This window comes from Oryzias melastigma, linkage group LG21 (assembly GCF_002922805.2).
Source record: "Oryzias melastigma strain HK-1 linkage group LG21, ASM292280v2, whole genome shotgun sequence".
Taxonomy (NCBI): Eukaryota; Metazoa; Chordata; class Actinopteri; order Beloniformes; family Adrianichthyidae; genus Oryzias; species Oryzias melastigma.
This window is the reverse complement of record NC_050532.1, coordinates 20,989,608-21,009,937: the sequence shown is the minus strand read 5'-3', so window position 1 is coordinate 21,009,937 and position 20,330 is coordinate 20,989,608. Positions and strand designations below refer to the sequence as shown.

Sequence of the window (20,330 nt, the reverse complement as noted above, 5' to 3'; positions counted from 1 at the left end):
GTCTTTGCTTTCTGCTGGCTTCTATTGACCCATCCAGGGCTGAGTTACGGAGCTCTGCTCTTTCCTCGCCTCAACTTTCTTCTTACTACAGCTGTTTTTTTTTCTCATGTCCGCTTCCTGAAATTTCCTCTCCTCCGTCTTCCTAGTTCCTAGTTCTCCCAGCTCCAGCTGAACGCTGGTGCGGACTGCGTCATCAAGGAGGATGTTGACTTTAGGTCGGAGTTTATTCCCAAGAAGAAAACCACCCAATTGGAGCGTTCCTCTTCAGAAACTGAAGTTTGTTTGTTGAAGGACTTCCGATATTCCTGATGCTGGTGTACACACAGCTGCAAGCGGGAAGTAGCCGCTTCCTGTTTATTTAAAAAAAAATCATGCAGTAAAAAAATTAAAAAGTCTCATTCCATTAAGTCCTTCATGGACTGCAGCTTCATCCTAAAATAAACTTTTCTATCGGGGGGAATTTTGCATTAGCTCACACTGGGTGATGACATTCCTGACATTTATGCTTTATGTGTTGCAGAATTAAAACTTTTCTCAGTTTCTAATTTTGGTTGGTTTGTTTATTGAGACCCCCTTAACGCAATATAAAAGGCAGCATAGCTCATCTCCATACTGGAGCAGAAACGCATACATTAATGCAGAAAAGAGACTCAATTTGACTTGGAAAAGTAAACAAGGCGACACAAACGCAGAAGGAAATGAACACAACAATAAATACATTTATTCATTAACCAACAATAATTAAGTCACTGCAAAAGGAAATTGTTTGATTCTAAAAATGTGGATTTAATCAACATAATGTGTGTGTTTTTGTCAGAGTACCCTAGGATAGTCTATAGAGATATTGAGATCAGTCCAACTGCATAGAAAGACACAAATACTCTTCGATTTGTTGTAAAGTTTCCAACCAACTTTCTATTTCAAAAGCATTCCCAGTGAGTTTTCTTTATGATAATTATCAATTTTTAGCCAAAATCCAAAAATGTGTCTTTTTTTTTTTTAGACATATTTTCTGCCACAAACGATTATTTTCATAGTTGGCTAATTACCGATAATTTTTTCCGATTAGTCGACTAATCGGGTCATTCGCAAAGTGGATGTAAAACACACATCTTAACCATCATTAGCTTTAAACTAACTAAAAACTAGATATATAGCATTAGGTAAGATGTGGTAAGATGAATTTGGCTGCTGAAGATGCTGAAGGTAATAACCAGCTAAAATTAGCCAAATTAGCCTTAAAAAACTGAAAACGCCTGTTAGCCAAAACAACTAGCATTTAGCTGAAACATTAGCTAAACTAAAAATTAGCCTAAAAAAAATGAAAAAATACTAAATTTGCCAAAACAGCTAGCCTAGCATGCAGCTGAAATATTAGTTAAACTTCAAAAAAGCTTTACAAATAAAAAGCGTAAGTTAGTCAAAATAGCTAGCATGTAGCTGAAATATAAGCTAAATTCCAAATTAGCCTAAAAACGGAAAAAAGTCTAAACTAGCTAAAATAGCTAGCATGCAGCTGAAATATTAGCTAAAATCCAGAATAGCCTAAAAAACCGTAATAAATGCCAAAATATTCCAATAATGCTTTTATAACTTCCACTTTACTCCATTCTGACTCCATATAATGTAAAGTATCGACTAATAGACTATAGAATTAGTCGTCGACTACTTTAATAGTTGATTAGTCGTCGATTAGTCGACTAATAGTGGCAGCTCTACTGCAGAGTAGCTTGAGCTCACAAGAAATTCACCTGTGAGTTGTGGGTGCCTCGGCTAATTTCCCATCAGCCCTGTGTTTACACTCTCTCCCGCTAGCTTATAGCACATCACAAGCTTAAGCTAACGTCTGTCTAGGCTCCCTCTGTCTGTATCATAAAGCGCTTCGGCTGCTGTAAGGACGGATGTGTGGAAGTCCGTTTGTGCTGACCTTTTTTTTTCTTTATGAATCGATAGTTTCCATTAACTATGGAATTGCACAAAATGGATTTGCGATAATAAATTCGCTTAACGGAAACACCAGTTACGGAAAAACTTGCATTTATTGAAAAAAAGTTTTTTGCGTTTTGGTTATTAAAATGGACATTTTTTGCAAAACTGCAATGGAAACAGTTTTTTTTTTTTTTCAGAATGACTTGTTAGGATGTTTATTTTTTAATACCGATAAACATGCTTTTCACGTGCATCTGACACGGACTGTAAACAAACTAGCTGCGATGCGCGTGGACAACACTGCTGTGACGCCACCCAAATGCTCCCTTGTATATCATGTGAAATATGCCCCAAGAACACATTAAAAACACCAAAAACAAGATTTTCATTGGAGTGGGTCTTTAAAGCCGTAAATGGTTTAATTTGCAAAAATAAGAGTCAAAAACGGAGGGAACACCATCCAATAATTCAATTGTACCACACAGATACAAAGCCAAAAGCCTAGATTTAAATAATTATCTTTGAGTGCTGAAGAACAAAGGCTTCACATCAAAGTTACCGGAGGTCGTTCAGTCCTCCAGTTCATTATCATGCAGGCGTTTGTATGCAGTCTCATCTGTGTGTTTGGCTTACATTTAAATGCAGTCCAAATGTGTGATGGCTTTGAAAAATGTCCCTTCAGTAGAACAGTAAACAGTCTATACATTTTTGTTCCATTTATCACATGCAGAGGAAGGGGGCTTTATTAATCACAGCTGAGAGTAATAAACTATACGTGCACATGACTCTGCATCTGCTTTCACTGCACGGATCGGATTAGAAGTCAAGCCGGTTGGGTTTGATGCTGATGTATGCACTTTATGAGTCTGGTTTTTAGATTTACATGCATCTCACTGGCTTTATTTTTTCACCTTATGATGGAAACGTTACAAAACATTCATTAATTGTCTTTAGCAAATAATAATGAAAGTGTTTCCTCTCTGGTTTCCATTTGTAGTGTCAGTGCAACAACAGTTTGAGCAAACTCAATTATCTTACTAATTCCATGATTTCAGTCAACAAGAATAATTGGAGAACTGATAAATGGAGATGTCTACCTCTAAACAAATAGCAAAATTTGCCCTTTACTGTAGCTGTAATGCAGATTGTAATACAATCCAGTACTTATGACAAATCTGTAGCCAAATTCATATCAAAATTCGTTGTAGCGTAGGTTGACAAGGACCGCCACTGGTGCGGTTGACCTACAGCAGGGATGTCAAACTCAATCCCACAAGGGGCCAAAATCCAATTTTAAAAAGCATTACCCGTGATAATGCTAGTGTTAACGCTGTAAGCTGAATTTGGCTGCTGAAGATGCTAATGCTAATAGATGAAGATATAATTTTGGAGATCAGGAAGTTCTCCCAGGACTAATTGGGAGAAAGGTACTTGGTATGTCATCCAGAATGAAGTAAGCAGATCTGGAGACTTTACGGTAAAAATAAGACATTTAGGGGTTTGTTCAGAGGAAAAGAAAAAACTAGAACAGTGAAGCGATGTTCACACCGACCTCAACGAGCGACCGCTTTCAAGGAAAAGTCTATGTAAACGTGCATATGAGTGCGTTTCGGGCACACGTATTTAAGACCATTTTCGGGCTCTGTGTATAAAACACGTGACGACGTCCTTTTCAACACGGAAGTGCTAACCATTAAAAAAAATAAAAATAAAGTGGAAACCAATAATAGCATTTTGTGTCCAGCTGGAATTATATGACACAAACTCATAGAGAAAAAGCCTGAAGGAAGATTTGCCGGATTTGCACCACTTCCACATTTCTCACCAAGTCTCTTCCAACTGTAGGTACATGCGCTAGTACGATCATTTAATCATGTCCCGTGTTGAATTAATCTGATAAAATCTATTTTTAATCGAAAAATGCCTCATTTTAAGGTATTTTCATTTAAATTTGTGACATCAAGACACAGTAAAAGATCAAACAACAACTAAAAAACAAAGTTTGTGTAGTTTTCTCATTTCAACAGACTTACAATCTTTACTTTTACACTAACAAGGGGCATTTTTTCCAATCTATAACAATAAAGGAAAAAAAACAGGAACAAAAAATCCAGATAATAATTCAAACATAAAAACAATAAAAAAAAAAAATCCCTGATCAATCCAAAAAAATCACAAACTACTTATAAATACCATGTTACAAACATTCATACATCTTATTCCAAATGTCTCCCAATATTTTATGACAACTTCTCATTGGGCTTTATCCCTTACCTCAGGGGTTTTCCGACCAACCTGCTGTTGAAGCTCCATATTGGCCAGACACACCTGATCCAGGTGATCAACAACAGATGAGACAAGATTTCTTAGAAAAAGGCCGGCCCTCGAGGGCTGGATTCGGACACCCCTGCCCTACGTAATAGATAACAGTTGTGTGCTTGTTTGGGTTAGTTCTGTTAAGAATTACGAAGTCGCACATCGACGACGTCGCAACAGCGAATACGGATGTTCAACGTTCAAATAAAATGTTGACAGTTGACCCCTTGTTTTGTTATATTTGAGAGCACGACAATAGTCATCGATTAAAAATTAGATTAATGCGATAAAAAACAAAAAACATAAGACACTTTAGATCGACGGAGGAGCACATGGATAGAAATATGGAAGAAGTCTTTAGGAGGATGAAAATGATCAGAAATGAAGGAATCCATCAATATTAGATGTTTTAGAGACACATTGAGAGGATAAACTGTGATTATGATGGTAAGGATGCTGCAGTTGGAGCTACCAGGAGGCCTGAAGGAAGAACAAAGACGGATATAGAGAAGGAAGACATGAGGATGGTTTGTGTGAGTGAGGAGGAAGCAGAGAAAAAAATGCACCCCTAAAGGCAGCAGCTGGAAGATGAAGAAGACTTGATTCTAAGACGTGACCTCAGGACTTTGATGCTAAAACAGTCAGGGGTGCGCTCTCAACACTTGTGAGGATACAACCTGTGGACAGACGTGAAGATGGAGGCCTCAATCGGTCTGCTCTTCCCAGGAGCATCCTGAACATGCGGTGCACTCGTTGTGTGTTTAAGCCTCATTTAATGAAACCAGAGTGAGGTTTAGAAGTACTCTCTGTTCTGCTCCACATCCTGATGGGCTGCTGCTGCTGCACAAGGTCCAGACTCATAAAAAGAAGCATTTTCTAACTTGTAAACTTGAACCTGTTGCTTAAAAACACATTTTTTTTCGTCAATTCTGTCATGAACGGAATGTTTTTGCACCAGTTTGAAGACCTATTGATGCCTAATATGCCTATAAGTATTTTTATAGCTAGAGAAATTATTTCCAGTAGCATGGAGTTAATAGATAAGTGTTTTATGTTGTTTTTTTGAAAAAAAGTAAGTTCAAAATCCCAAAAGAATTGACTCCACACTTGTTTGCTGTCACAGTGAAGCAAATTAGGCGACAAATGAGGCATGGAAGTATGCTGATCAACTGGCCACGCCCCCTTTTTTAGCAAAACTATTCTTTAAAACTATAAAAAAAGGAATCAAAAACTAAAAAAAAAAAAGTAAAACTATCTTGTATATTTTATGTGTTATATTAGTGCAAATATGGTAACTGAGTATATAGAAGGAGTCATGTAATTGATCATTTATTTATTATTCAGAGAGAATTGGTTTGGTGGCGTTTTCCCTTTAGAAATCTAAAACTAGAATCAAAAAGTGCATTTTGTTTAAAATGAATAAATCACTAATATTAAGATTAGAAATCATTTATATCAAGGTTTGGATGAACTAAAAAAAGTGTGAAATTTGTCCCATTTGACCCATCCGCTGGGGGAGCGGTGAGCTGCAGACACAACCGCGCTCAGAAACCATTTGGAGGTTTAACCCCCCCCCCCAATCCAACCCCTTAAGTGTCAAGCAGGGAGACACTGAGTCGGGATTTGAACTCACCACCTTCCAGTCTCAGGGTGGACACTCTACCACGAGGCCACTGAGCTGTTTTTAGGTAGACTTGGTAACTTATTTACTAACCGTCAGGTTGAACTTTGTCATTTTACTGCTCCTGCAGGGAGTAAAAACATTTGCAAATATTAAGTTTTCATGAGCTTTTTATCTCCATGTTACATAACATTTCATGCAACATGAGAAAAAAGTATAAAGTTTAACACCGTCGTCTCTGCTTGCAGAATTCCGTCTGATCTGATTGAGTGAAAAATCATATGCTGGTGAGGCTTTCCAATAAAAACCTGTTGTGCTGTTAAATGTCAAAGGATTGTAAAGCAGAGAGTAAATCAGGAAGGAGATACCCTCAAAGCGAGGCGTTGCACAGTCCTGGTTACACCGATGCCTTAACCACACGTGACCCTCAAGTGTGTCAGCTCTCTGAGATACTGTGTATTCAATTACTGCGAGGCTATAAATCAGCACAGGTGTGTGATGAATAAACAGGGTGTGGGATCAGGCATATCAAAAAGATTAACAGCACGTTCGCAACTCGACACTCCAAATAGTTTTTCCATCGTCCGGCTTATCTAAATGCCACGTTTCGGTCCGGAGGAAGGAAAGATGGATGAGTGTTATTTAGTGACCGTATCAAAGCTGTCGGAAGCCATCAGCATTAGTGTCCCACGAGCAAAAACAGTATGAGGTGTGCACCCTAATTTCCGCGGTGAAGTCGATTGTTTCCAAGAACAACAGCTGAACGTGGAGGAAACCTTCGTGGAGTCAGCGGGGAACGCCGCAGCCAGAAAACACAACAGCCTCGCGCTCCATTTCCTCCAAGTGTTCCATTTTTGGAGCCGTACCCGCGAGAAAACGCGGTAATCTATGACTGGAAGAATCAGCCAGCTGTCTGTTCTCTGCTGGAGATGTAAAGATCCACCCCGACCATATGGAAAGTTGGCAGTAGGTGCATTAAAACTTTATCATACCATTATCTGTTCATCACTTCTGTCACAGCTGGTTTGGGGACAGATAAGCGGTCGCTGTGTGTGACATCCAACAACATCTGCCAAACAGATGGCGCACTAATAAAAAGCAATAATGCAATTCATGCGAAATATTGTCACTATTACTTAATTTGGAGTGAAATTAACAAAAACTGAAGTGAATTATTCAATAAAACCCAAATGTCTTGAAAAAACTGTGTACTTAAATAGGAATATACACATTTTTGGCACTCAATATCACAAGTCAAGGCTTGGGGGCCATCTTCATATGACTCTATATCCATTCAAATAATGCCTCTTAATCCTCCACATGGGGTGGAACCAGTTGAGATGCTTTGGACATCTGGTAGAATGTCCATGGTCGTCCTTATGAAGTGTTACTAACCAGGAAAAGACCTCATGGTAGTCCAAGGAGACATTATAGCAACCAGATGACCTGGGAAAGCTTTTGGGACACCTGCGGCAGAGAGGTAGAATTCACCTTTAAAATCCATTCACTCCGGCATATCAAGTCTGCACCAGACTTCTTGCAATCTAATCTGAATTCTGGTTGGACACCAAATAAGCAAACTCAAACTCAGTCTGAACCCGGATGCAGGTCACCTACAGTGTGAATACAAATGAGCTACAGAACAGGTGAAAGACTGGAAGTCAACTATAGTTGAAAAATCTACAAAACAGATTAAATTCTGTAAAGAAATAGATTTTTTTTTTTCAGTTAATTAAAGAAAATTCAAGTTACACGTGATATGAAATCATCCCACATACATTTGTATGATTTTTCTTCAAGTTCAAAGTTGGAAAATTCACGGTGTCACACCTTAATCTGTTCAACCCTTTAAAGGTTTTCTGAGCCATATCCCTTTATTACTAGAACTATCACCAGCGACAGAAACTAATACATTTGTTCATCTACTACTACGTAACTTTTTGACTCTTTTTCCAATTAAAAAGCTTATACCACGTTTCCAATTGGATTGAACTTCGGTTCGCTCTGACATTCCTCAGTCTGAAACAACTGAACAAAGAAATCCACCGTAGTCTGACTTTACGGTTCCGACTGAGCTCCGGTTTGATCCAAGTATCCTCAGTCTGAATAAGTTCCGTGCTCGGAGTGGAACAATTGATCCAAAACAGCCACCGTAGCCGGGCATTGAGCAGCATACTTTCTTAGCCATGGCAGCATGTCTAAGCCGTACCAAAGTAGCAAGTAAAAAGTGTGTACCATTAATACAGACATTCAAAATTGGTCAGAGAAATATAAAGTTTGATTAAATAAACTATCTCAACAAAGATTGCAAAGTTTTAGCCTCTAGTTGCTTTGCCCCGCCCTCGTATTTTCTGGCCAATGACTGAAGAGATCTATTGTCACATAGTTTTGTTCAAAGCGACTAATTGAATAGTTAATTAATCGTTAGTTTATATTATATTTTTTGGAGTATTTTGGCAATTATTAAGGCTTTTAGGCTATTTTGGAGTTCACCTGATATTTTAGCTACATGCTAATTGTTTTAGCTAACTTAAGCTTTTCTTTTTTAGTTTTTTAGGCTGTTTTGGAATTTAACTAATATTTCTGCTACATGCTAGCTAGTTTGGCTAATTTAGTCTATTTTGAAGTATACCTAATATTTCTGCTACATGCTAGCTAGTTTGGCTAATTTAGTCTATTTTGAAGTATACCTATTATTTCAGCTACATGCTAGCTGTTTTGGCTAACTTAGGCTTTTTTTGTTTTTTAGGCTGTGTTGGAATTTAGCTAATTTTTCTGCTGCATGCTAGCTCTTTTGGCTAATTTAGTTTTTTTTTAAGTTCAGCTATTATTTCATCTACATGCTAGCTGTTTTGTCTAACCTAAACTTTTTTTGTTGTTGTTTTTTTTGTCTGTTTTAGAGTTTGACTAATATTTCAGCTATATGTTAGCCATTTTGGCTAACTTGGGCTTTTTTTTGTTTTTTAGGCTGTGTTGGAATTTAACTAATATTTCTGCTACATGCTAGCTAGTTTGGCTAATTTAGTCTATTTTGAAGTATACCTATTATTTCAGCTACATGCTAGCTGTTTTGGCTAACTTAAGCTTTTTTTGTTTTTTAGGCTGTGTTGGAATTTAGCTAATATTTCTGCTACATGCTAGCTCTTTTGGCTAATTTAGGCTTTTTTTTTGAAGTTCAGCTATTATTTCAGCTACATGCTAGCTGTTTTGTGTAACCTAAGCTTTTTTTTGTTTGGTTCTTAGTCTGTTTTAGAGTTTGACTAATATTTCAGCTACATGTTAGCCGTTTTGGCTAACTTAGGCTTTTTTCAGTATTTTAGGCTAGTTTTGCATTTATCAAATATTTTAGCTGGCTAACGGCTTCAGTGTTTTCAGTTATTAGTTTCAGCTATCAACTTTAGCATTTTTAGCAATCAATTTCAGCATCTTCAACTAGCCAAATTCATCTTACTGCATTCACACTATCGCAAGTAGATTTAGATTTTAGTTAATTTAAAGCTAACGTGTGTTTTACAACCACTTTGTGCATGACCCGATTAATCAACTAATTGGAAAAAACAGTCTGTGATTAGTCGACTATTAAAATAATCGTTTGTGGCAGCACTACAGCAGTCTGAATACAGACTTAATCTGGACTAAATTAAGCAATCTTGGTCCAAAAACACATCTCCAGTCTAAATACACCTAAAGGGTTAAAAGGGCCCCTTAGTCTGGGTCAGTTCCAAGAAGAAGACTGCTGACTTGGCAGATCTACAGTCATCCACACCCTTCACAAGAACAAGCTGGTTGTTCAAAGAGTGCTACACCCAAACTAATTAACAGAAAACAGTGAAACTGTCAAACAAAATGCACTTGAGTGTTTAGGGGGCATCACAACGGGTGGACTGAGTCAGAGCATTTAGAGCCTCCGCCCATAGACAAATACTAGACAAATGTCACATTCCTGGTGTCTAGCCACTTCTGAACCAGAAACAAACAAAACAACCAACAAGAGCTGCAGCTTTACCACCAGCCTCTCACATATATCTCAGCGAAAGACAAATTCCTGTTTGTTTTGTTTGGCATCTCCATTCCATCACACATACCGTTCCTTTTCTCAAGAGGTTCAGCATCACAATTAACTTCAGCTGTTCCGCGGCAGTAATAGCCACGGGTAAGAACTCTTTTCTGACAGGTTACATCCACCGCTCAGCCTCCAGAACGCACCAGTTTAACAATTCGCCCGTCAATCTTTGGCTCTGGTCTGACCTAAACAAGACCCCAACAGACTTCAGCTCCTGAGGCAGAAGCTTTAAACTTAAATTAGGAACCTGCAGCGGGAAAAGAAGCACGAACATCTGTAGCCTGAGCAAATACACCATGAAGTCAACAACAGAGATCAGAAAGCCTCGGCTTTTATCGGCAGTGACTGAAAACATGCCCTGTAGATTTAATTGGATCCTACAGTTTCTTTTGGATTATTGATGATGAAGAAGCAGCTTTTTTACAGATGGATTAACAGAAGGTTCACAACTGAGAAAAAAAAACTCAAAGAGCAAATTAACTTTTTTTTTTAATCGCTATTGAATAATCAGAATTTTTATAAATTTTATGCGCTACCCAATACTAGCGCACGTACCTGCAGGTGGAAGATTTGGGTGCGAAAGCTCGACGTGATGCAAATTTCAAGAATCTTGCACTAAACTTTTTTGTTTTGTTTTTTATTTCCGATCGGGCACAAACCACAATTATTATTACACTTTTTAACTGTTGGTACCAAGAAAGGACTCTATTGGTGTGTCACTACCAAATCCAAGTCCCGGATTGGTCAAAGTTCGACTGGTTTAACTTGAGTGTGCGTTCAATGGCTGTGCTAATGCTAATGTACGTAGAGTATGGAGTCAAATCAGGATCAGCTTAAAGTGAGCGGAAAAACAGATTGAAAACTTGAAAGACAGACATTGAAACTGAAAAAAATATCAAATTAAAAATTAAATGGATACATTCTTTTTCATTCATTCATTCATCTTCCAGACCGCTTCTTCCCTTTCGGGGTCACGGGGGTGCCGGAGCCTATCCCGGCTACTGAAGGGCGAAGGCGGGGTACACCCTGGACAGGTCGCCAGTCTGTCTCAGGGCCACAATCACACACACATTCACTCTCACATTCACACCTAGGGGCAATTTAGAGTCACCAATTAACCTATGAAGCATGTTTTTGGACGGTGGGAGGAAGCCGGAGTCCCCGGTGAAAACCCACGCATGCACGGGGAGAACATGCAAACTCCACACAGAAAGGTCCCAGCCGGGAGTCGAACCGGGGCCTTCTCGCTGTGAGGCAAGAGCGCTAACCACCTCGCCACCGTGCAGCCCGTGGATACATTATTTTTCAACTGGTAATTCTTAAATTTATAGTTTTTTTTTTAATTCAAGTTTACAGTTGTTTTTTATTTCAATTTTTAAGGTTTATTTCAAGTTTTTAGTACTTTTTTATTTTTCTTTTTTTTTCAAACTTTCAAGATTTATTCAAAGTTTTCAGTTATTTTGTTCAAATTTTCAATTTATTTTTTTGGTTCAAATTGTCTTTTTTATTCAAATTTACAATGTCTTGATTTCAAATGTTTTCATACTGTTTTTTTTGTTCACTTTAACCCTTGTGCTCTCTTATAGGGTCCAGATGACCCAAGCCTTACACTGACGTGTTATCCATCACATGACAAGGTGGACAGGATTTCATGTCAGCCACGGACACCAGAGATAATCAAAGATCAATGGAAAAAAAGCCCAGTACGAGGTCTTGTGGGGTCCAGAAGACCCCACTCCCAACGTGAATAAAGATAGGATAGCACAAGGGTTATTAAGCTGATCGTGATTTGACCCCATAGTAGAGCCCAAAAATTGACTTAAAAACATGCATAACGATGTTTGAACGCGAGAGTTTTGAACGTGGAAGCCTGAAAAGTTTACATAGATTTTAAGTGGAAGTGGCGATGCCGGAGTGAATGTAGCATAAGGAAAGTAATAACCACCTGTTAATTGATTAACGAGTACTTGGTGTACACATACCCTTTAATAATGTTAGTTATGTGCAGATCTGATCATACCTTAGCCCCTTAATCTAAAACCTAAGCACATCTCTTTGCTCTGTAGTGCTGAAACAAACATGTTTCCTTTATTTTGTTTGTCAGATAACGCTCAGAGGAGGCGAGGAAGCCAGCAGGTGGTGTCACGGAGATACTTTGAGCACCTCTTTAATTATTAATTTAAATGCAGTTGAGGCTGCAGTCAACAAAGAGCTGAAAAGGAATAGCTTGGCAGAAAGTGAGAAGAAAAAGAGGAGGAGCAGTGGGGGCAAAGCATGAATTATACATTTACCCCACAATCGGAGGTGCTTGCCTTATTTATGAGCGAAAAGCCCACACAGATCAGCCAGAATTGTGCTTTGTCTGCAGCGGAACGGCGTCCAAGTTCACGTAAAGCTTAATGGGTTTGATGTTTCACACACAGATGGGATGGATGCTCCTCTTCTCTCCAGGGGCTCGTTTGCTGTTGGGCTCTGTAGTGACAAGAGTCCAGATTACAGTAGCTTCACTTCTCACCTTCCTCTGAGCTCCGTTTACGTTCGGTGACACTCAGACTCAACAGGATGTATCCGTCATGTGGGGTCAGATGGGCGATAAAGAGGCCGTTCGCCGAGACTCGCAGTGGGAAGCCCCAATCCCTCTCAACTGTTCCCTGAAAGGTTTGTCAGGTATGATTTACAGTATGTACTCCCACTCCACAGCATCCCCACACTGTTATGATGACAGATGCAGAAGCAGAGCGGGAAAGGGAGATCACTCCCTTAGCGCCATCGCCACTTAAATTCAATCTGCCAATCCAGTTGATCTACGGTCCCAGCAACGCTTCCTCACAAAAACAAATTATTTGTTCCCACAGTGACCGCTCAAGCTGTCTAAATCCTCTTTCTGCCTCATCTTGAAGCAAATAAGTCGCTCAGATTGTCCCCCGATGTAGGCCAACAGCACTCAGAAACAACATACAGTCGCGGGGAGTAAAGCCGCCCTAATCCCAGACGCATTCCAACACCATCCACGCGTCTTTGTTGGGTTTTTAGACAAACACTAATCCTGACGGTTCCCTCCACCTGACAAAGAATTCCATTGAGAAGTGGTGTCCAACCTTACAGCAGCCTGTACTGATGACCGAACCCTCCTGTTTGAAGAAGAAAGAGGGCAAAGCTGGGTGTGTTGAGCACAATGACTTTCAGATACGTGCGGCTGCAGAAAGCAAACAGAAGCAACAATAAAAAGCCGCCTCGCAAACATGTTCGGTCTGGAAAGTCTAAAATCAAGTCAGAGGTTATGAGAGCGGTACATCAGCCGGTCCCTGACATGTACTCTGGTTTCCCGTCGCCCTGAAACTGTCACGCGTAATCTCCGTGATTTATCTGCGGGATGCAGCAGCTTTGAGGGGAGCGCAAACCAAATTGATAAACCTTCTTAGTGCAGAATCGGTTTTAAGATTCTTATATTCTAATCTTCCTTTCACCCAATCGGGCTCCTTGGTGTTGACAAAATATTAATGGCTCCAAATAAAGCTGCAGAATGATTTTTCGCTTAAGCGCCTCTTCGGAAAATATATGAGCCAACCCAATTTGATGCGTCTGCTGTCGGAGGGTTCTGCCCCTCCATCCGCAGATTGAGAATAAACACTTGGATGACTCTGTGTGACTGGTCATTATTGGTAAAAGAGGATTTCACAGCCGCTTTGATTACGCTAATCCTTCAAGGGAATGAAATCCAGTCTGACGGGGAAGGGGGGGGCGGGAAGAACATGTGAAATCGGGCAATCTTAGAAAGTTGGATTATCTTGCAAAATGAATGGCCGCTCTGTCAAAGCCGCCTTCAGGATGGAGAAAAAGCAACTTTAGCGGCGAGGTCCAACTGCAAACCTCCTCTAATTTGGCCACATCTTTGGGGTTTTTTTTATTTTCCGGTGGGGGGTTTTCATTCCCACTGCCACCCACTATGTGAATAATGAGCTATGCAGATAGCACCCAATGAAGCGACCCCCCCTTTTTACTTGCCTCCTTCTTTGCGCCAGTGAAACTTAACAGCCATGTCCAGATCAGGCCCTTCCTGCTGAGACTGACCAGCCTCGCTTCACACTCCTCTGCCACCCACACAAACACGCCACACGGAGCTGCTCCTCGCACCATTACCACCTCAAACACTTGTCAGAAAATTGGAAAATAAATTAGGTCAAATTGCTTTCGAAATTTTTACACTCCGCTTGCACCTCCATTGGTGGCCGATTCAGGCACAGCCAACGCCGGGGAGATTGATTTTCGGGCCTTGCTTGCTTTGAGGTGTTGGGGATGTGACTAACACAGAGGAGGTGCTATGAATGTCTGGTTTCCATGCAGCCAAAAGCTGCTTTGAAGCTGCACCGAACACACCCCCCCACCCAGACACGCGGGGCTGTAAAAACTAACCACCACTTTCACAAATCATTTCTGCGCACCCCAAACCATCCGGTCAAGACTTTGATTTCAGAGTCCGTGAGAGGGGAGACGCTTCGGGAAAAAACAGTTTGAACATTTTTGGTTTGGCGTGAGAAAACGTGGGGGTCGCTTGGGAGGGGCGACAGTGGGCTTTCAGAGACACTTTTGAATGTGACACAGTAGCATTCCAGTGATTGTTACTCACCAAAAAAAAAAAAAAAAAAAAGCTTCCAAAGAATTCAAACATGTGAAAACGAAAGACGAAGGCAGACCAAAAGAGTAAACACTTGTTATTCTGCTGCTGGAATCTGAAGCTTATGGTGGGGACGACAGAAAGGGGCTGAAAAGAGCCACTGAGGAGGGGGTGGGACTTCTATGAAGAGCGTGGTAGACTTATTTAAAACCAGTAACACTTTCTAAAGCTGTTTTGCTCTTCATCTTCTCTCAGAAAGAAATAAAAGTAAACAATGTCACATAGAAAGCAGCATTTTTTTAATCAGGAAATTTTTAATTTATATTCCATTCTTTAAAGCCCTTCTCCAGCAATGCTTTGATCTGTTTCAAACATGTTCCCATTGGTCTTTAATTATGATTATGCTATTTTTAGAAAAAAAAATAAAATCAACAAACTTGTGTCATTGTCGGTCACAGTCAGCGCTTGACTGGGCGTCAACTAATGCGCGGTGACACATGGCTGCTGCAAGGCCGGACGAGTGGGAGTCCGTCTGTGTCTTTGTGAGTCAATGTTACTTTTTATTTTGATGTATTTTTGCTTGTACTTCAATCTATGCTGTTCTACTGCGACACAAACACATTCTCATCCTCAAGTCGTCACTTATTGATTTTTGGTTAAGGCCTCTTCAGTGTCACTTTTTGACATTTTGGACGCCCCCGACTCGTCGTTTTCTTGACGTGCTGGCTGTTTGTAAACTCAAGGGTCAATCTTCGGGACACGGTACCGGATGCGGTGCAAGATGCGCACTGGTACTCGGGACGCATCCAGTACCGCTACCCTAACCTTTACCTGGTACTGTCTCACACCAGAACCGCATCTGGTACCAGTTCGGGTACGATTCCACATCTGGTCCGTGTCGGGTTAGGGCACAGGTGCACTAGGTATCACAGTACGGGACAGGTTCTGATTCGCAGCCCGGAGGTTGGGGACTCGTGATTTAATGGGAACAGCCAGTACGTCAAAAAACAAACGAGACACCCAAAAGGTCAAAAAGTGACGCGGAGGGATCCTAAGCCGACCTGGAGTGAGAGTATGTTGGCGGCATAGATCGAAGATGCTTGATTTTGACATCATATCCTGCCTTCCCTCATGTGTCTATCTATCTATCTATCTATCTATCTATCTATCTATCTATCTATCTATCTATCTATCTATCTATCTATCTATCTATCTATCTATCTAGTTTATGAAGAGCAGCAGGAGTTCATTGGAGATTTGCCTCTGAGTCGTGGGCTGGACTGCTGGCAAGGAGTAAACCCGCCCCCACTACCCATCATCCATTAACCTATATATTAACACCAGGCCGCATTGTTTTCCAACATACCCTGCTCTGGCATTTTCTAATTGGCAGGACACACCTGAACCAGGTAATCAATAGGGCTGGGCTAATAAAATCGATTAATCGATCTGAATTGATCCAAGCTTCATTTATCAATAGTTGATCCATAAAAGTAGAGATCCATCTAACCCACAAGGCTAAAGTCTGTTAGCTTGATGCTAATATTTAATGGAAATTCGGACAGCTAATGCTAACGCTCGGTCGACCTAAACATACATTATTGACTAAATGAACATCTTCATAAACTCACAGACAGGAATTTTTCTAAATCTTTAAAGGAAACATTTTTATGTAACCATTTTTGGTCTAAAACTGTTTTCTGCTCATACAGGAGAGGCAGCAGAAAAATTGATGGAGCTTCTCAGTTTTAGAATCCATGTAACACTGTATGGTGTTAACAATCTCATTATAATTATAATAATAATAATACATTATACAGTATCAGATTGATTTGATAATATTTGACACATATATAGATTATTAATGCATTTCTATACTAATGTGTCTACATGTCAGAACCGAATTGAATCAAATTGAATTAAGAATCAGGAAAGAAATCAAAATCAAATCGATCCACGTTCTGGTGAATCAAAATGAATTGATTCTGGAAGTTATTGGTGATAGTCATGCAGACAATGGTCTCAATCGTGCAAAAAAAAGGCTAGCAATATCAGATCTATCCAGTTTTGACACAGATGCCAGTTCAGACTAGGACAATGAAGACGTTCATGGATCTAATCAGAACCAGAATATTACAAAATAAACTTTTTGTCTTCTCCTGATTCACAACAATTTGAACAAAGAAACACTCAATTTTCTTGATAAATCCTCTAAAAAAGGATGCGTTAAAAACACCAATTTGACCCAACAAATTTGCCATCGGAGAGAGTCTTTAAGATGACTTTTGGAGGTGATATTATGATGGAGGTGGAAATGAAACAGCACAGATGCCCCTGAAGGTCACGCTGGCTACTCTGGCTGGCCTCCATTTTTGCTGAACAGATGTTTAAACTGCCAATACTTCTCTGAAGCTGAGTCAGCTCCTCACCGCATGGGGCATCACCGTCCCTCCCCGGTGTGGGTTCTTTACCGTACCGGGCAAAAAGGACAAGAAGACAATTTCACTGTTTTTTAATCAAGAATACTGGGAAAAAAATCAAAAGTATTAACCATGGTCCAGACTGCCCAACTTAAATGTGATGTCGCAAAAGTTTTGGACGATGCCAAAGAAGTGAAATGTCCTAGATTGTTTTTCTGTACCCTTTGCAACATTTAACAATGGAAACGCCATCCCACATCAAACTGAACCGAGTTGTAATATTGTGTGGAAGCCTGGCATTTTCCACAGTCCAGCATACTGCTGCTTTAATCCAGTCCGAGCATTTGATGTGGAGAACCCCCCAGGGGTTCAAATGAACCTACCAGCCACGCTCTGAAAGTGGAAGCTTCTTGGCTCTCTCGATGCGTTGTCCGACACACGCACACAAAATCAATTTTCTTTGCACATTGGAGGTTTTAAAACTTAAGACAAATAACCTCAAACTCCTTATAAAAAAAGAGGGGGGGGAGTTTTAAGGCGAGGAGACAAAATGACAATGGGTCACGGAAACGCCTGCTGTCTGCCTGGGCTGGCCTGAATGCAGTTTGTATGCTGGTCTGGCGTTCTGGCATGATAATGACTCCCCAGCTCTTGAAATGCCACCTCGGTCTGCTCTGCAGAGAGGGCAAGCGGGTTAATTACCATGACAATGAGGAGGCTGAGAGAGGGGCTGACTCAGGACACGGCATCCCAGATGACCAGGACGACTCGCGCATCATAAATGCAGAGGAAGGCTTTGATTGGTTTTTCTTAGATGCAGGCAGATAGAAGGGGGTCATCAAATATTTGTCTGAACTATTAGGCCGACCCTTATTCTTCACAGGCTCCTCTGGTGGACAAACCTCCTACCCTAACCCACCCCTCCCTGGAAGCCACAGCCTTTGTCTCCGTGTTTGACGGCGTGCCGTTCATGAAGTGAAGAGGCTAATCGGCCGCCGTCCGGCTATTCACGGGGAACCACTGTACAACACGGCCCCATTTAGTAGGATTGTTAGAGTGGCTACAATAGCAGTGTTTTGACAGACTGCACACAAGCCCTTAGTGTGCACTCGAGTCATTGATGTGGAAGTGAAGTGTGGAGATGTTCGCTCCCCAAAACATTGACTTCACGCTGCAAATTAAACTTGAGCACCAAAGCTCTGGCCCGCATCCCGAACGGCTCGACCCAAAACCTGGGATACATTTAAATTAATTCAATTGGAGAGTCCTTGACTGGCCTGGCAGTGCAGCAGAGCGTTGCAGCAATAGAGTGGCAACACAAACATATCATTATTTTTAAGGGCTTGTATCAAATCCAGCCGCGTGTAGCCGAAGACGTGCTAACCGGTATGCTGTTTATAGCAGCAGGAATGAGATGTCAGATACAAAGATTTGGGAATTTTGTTTGAGTTTCTGAAATATTTAGTATGAAAATCGATTCACTGCAACCCTTGTGCTCTCTTATGGGTCCAGATGACCCCACCCTTACATTGAGGTGTTAGTCCTTCCATGACAAAGGTGGACAAGACTTCATGTCTGTTATTGGACACCAGTAAAGATCGACAATCATTGAAAAAAAAAATGTAAACAAGCCTAGGAGAGCAGAAGGGCTAAAAATGGGGTCATCTGGACCCCACAAGACAGCGCGCTGAACTTTTTATTCAAGGATTTATTATCTTCACTGGTGTCTGTGGCAGACATAAAATCCTGTCCACTTTTGCTCACACATAAATGTCAGGGTGGGGTCATCACAAAAGTTCAGCACGCCGTCTTGTGGGGTCCAGATGACCCCACTTTTAATGTAAACATGCATAGTGCAGCACAAGGGTTACAGGGTTAACTCAGTAGCAGTAATGCTAAAACGTTTGAAAAAATAACTCGCCGTTCAGCATCCTCTGGTGGGTTGCTGGCCGTTTTTACCTAAAGATACAGTGAATTTGACCAGGTGGGATGGTAACCCACACATTTGCAGATGCTGAAGAAAAGCACAAAGCACAATAGCTCTCCCGTGTCCAAGGCAGATGCAAATTGCTTGAGAAACTATTTGAAATTCAAAATGGGAATTTAGAAATCCAGCACAGAGGGAGATTTTGCAAGCCATTTGATAGCAGACACTGATTGCGATTAATATGAGTAGCAAAAGGTGAAAGCATGTTCGGCAAGCATAAATAACTACAGCCGTTCTCTTTTCAATAAAGAAGCAGCAGTTTGAACAAAGTCTCTCTGTGCAGTCCTCATAGACCAGCGTCTGTGCGAAGACGAGCTGATAAGTGCGTGGAATGCGATCCCTTCTAAAACAACATTCCACCTATATGTTATTCTGATAAGTTTCTGGAGCTTCAAGTGAAACCCAAATGAGTGGAAACATAAAACCCAAATTCATGAAAGAGAAAAGTGTCCTCCTGTGGTTACTTGAGCGCCTGCAACGGTGATGGATCTCGATTTCCCTGTTTGTGAGAGTCTTTGACAGGGACCTGAAGTGTTGCTGGGATTACGATTGGGCCAAGCTGTGCAAGTGCATCCTCTCTCCTCCCTCAGCTCCATGGTGCTTTCTGTCTGCACTCTGTAAAGCACATCTCCAGGGGCCCTGTCAAGAGCACCAGGAGAGCATGATAGAGACTGTCGGCGCTATCTTTTCAGAGGAACTGTCAACACCAGCTTTGTGCCGACTCTCTCTGAGACAGAGCCCAGAACACAAACAAACCCTGTGGGACACATACCATAAAGTGGAAAAATAAAAGGCAAAACTCGTCTGGTATTACATTTTTACCTAAATATACTCCAATTAGAAAAGCAAATGAGTTCCGACAAAATCAGAACCAATTTGAGTAAACGCCGGCTGGAAAGAAAGCTCTTTTCTTATGTCAACAGATGGAGTTATCGGCCGTGAAGGCAGGACGAGACTTGTCCTGCCGTGACTTGTACACTTTATGTTGTATTATCCGGCGATAATGAGGCGTGTATATGGCGTGCACTTCATTCATGAAAGAAATGAAACCGCATTACCTTGGAGCACTGCTTGTGATTCTGGCACCAAACCAAAGAGCCATTATTCTGTGGAAGAAAGAGAAACATCATTAGTCATTAGAGATAATGCTGAAATAACATTTTTAGCAATCAGTCCATCAAACGCATTTTCACTCCAAACCTTTTTTTCTCGTGTCACGATATAGCCTCGCATCGGTCTAATGAGAAACGGCCTACTTTAATGGATTGTAGAAATCTGCAGGGCGAAGTCACTCAAATTAAGGTCACTATTCAACACCATTAGTTCCCAGCTGACCTCTGGTTGGTTTCAGCAAAGTCAGCTAAGCCCCTCTGAAGGTT

General features: G+C 40.9%; 1 protein-coding gene across 1 annotated transcript in view; it reads right to left on the bottom strand.

Moving 5' to 3' along the window:
- LOC112154891 (anosmin-1) overlaps window positions 1-20,330 on the bottom strand; it is a 69,700-nt gene that overhangs the window by 41,803 nt on the left and 7,567 nt on the right. The window contains exon 2 of the mRNA XM_024286128.2: window positions 20,010-20,057. Coding sequence (XP_024141896.1) covers window positions 20,010-20,057 — 48 coding nt within the window. The remainder of the gene's footprint in view (window positions 1-20,009; window positions 20,058-20,330) is intronic.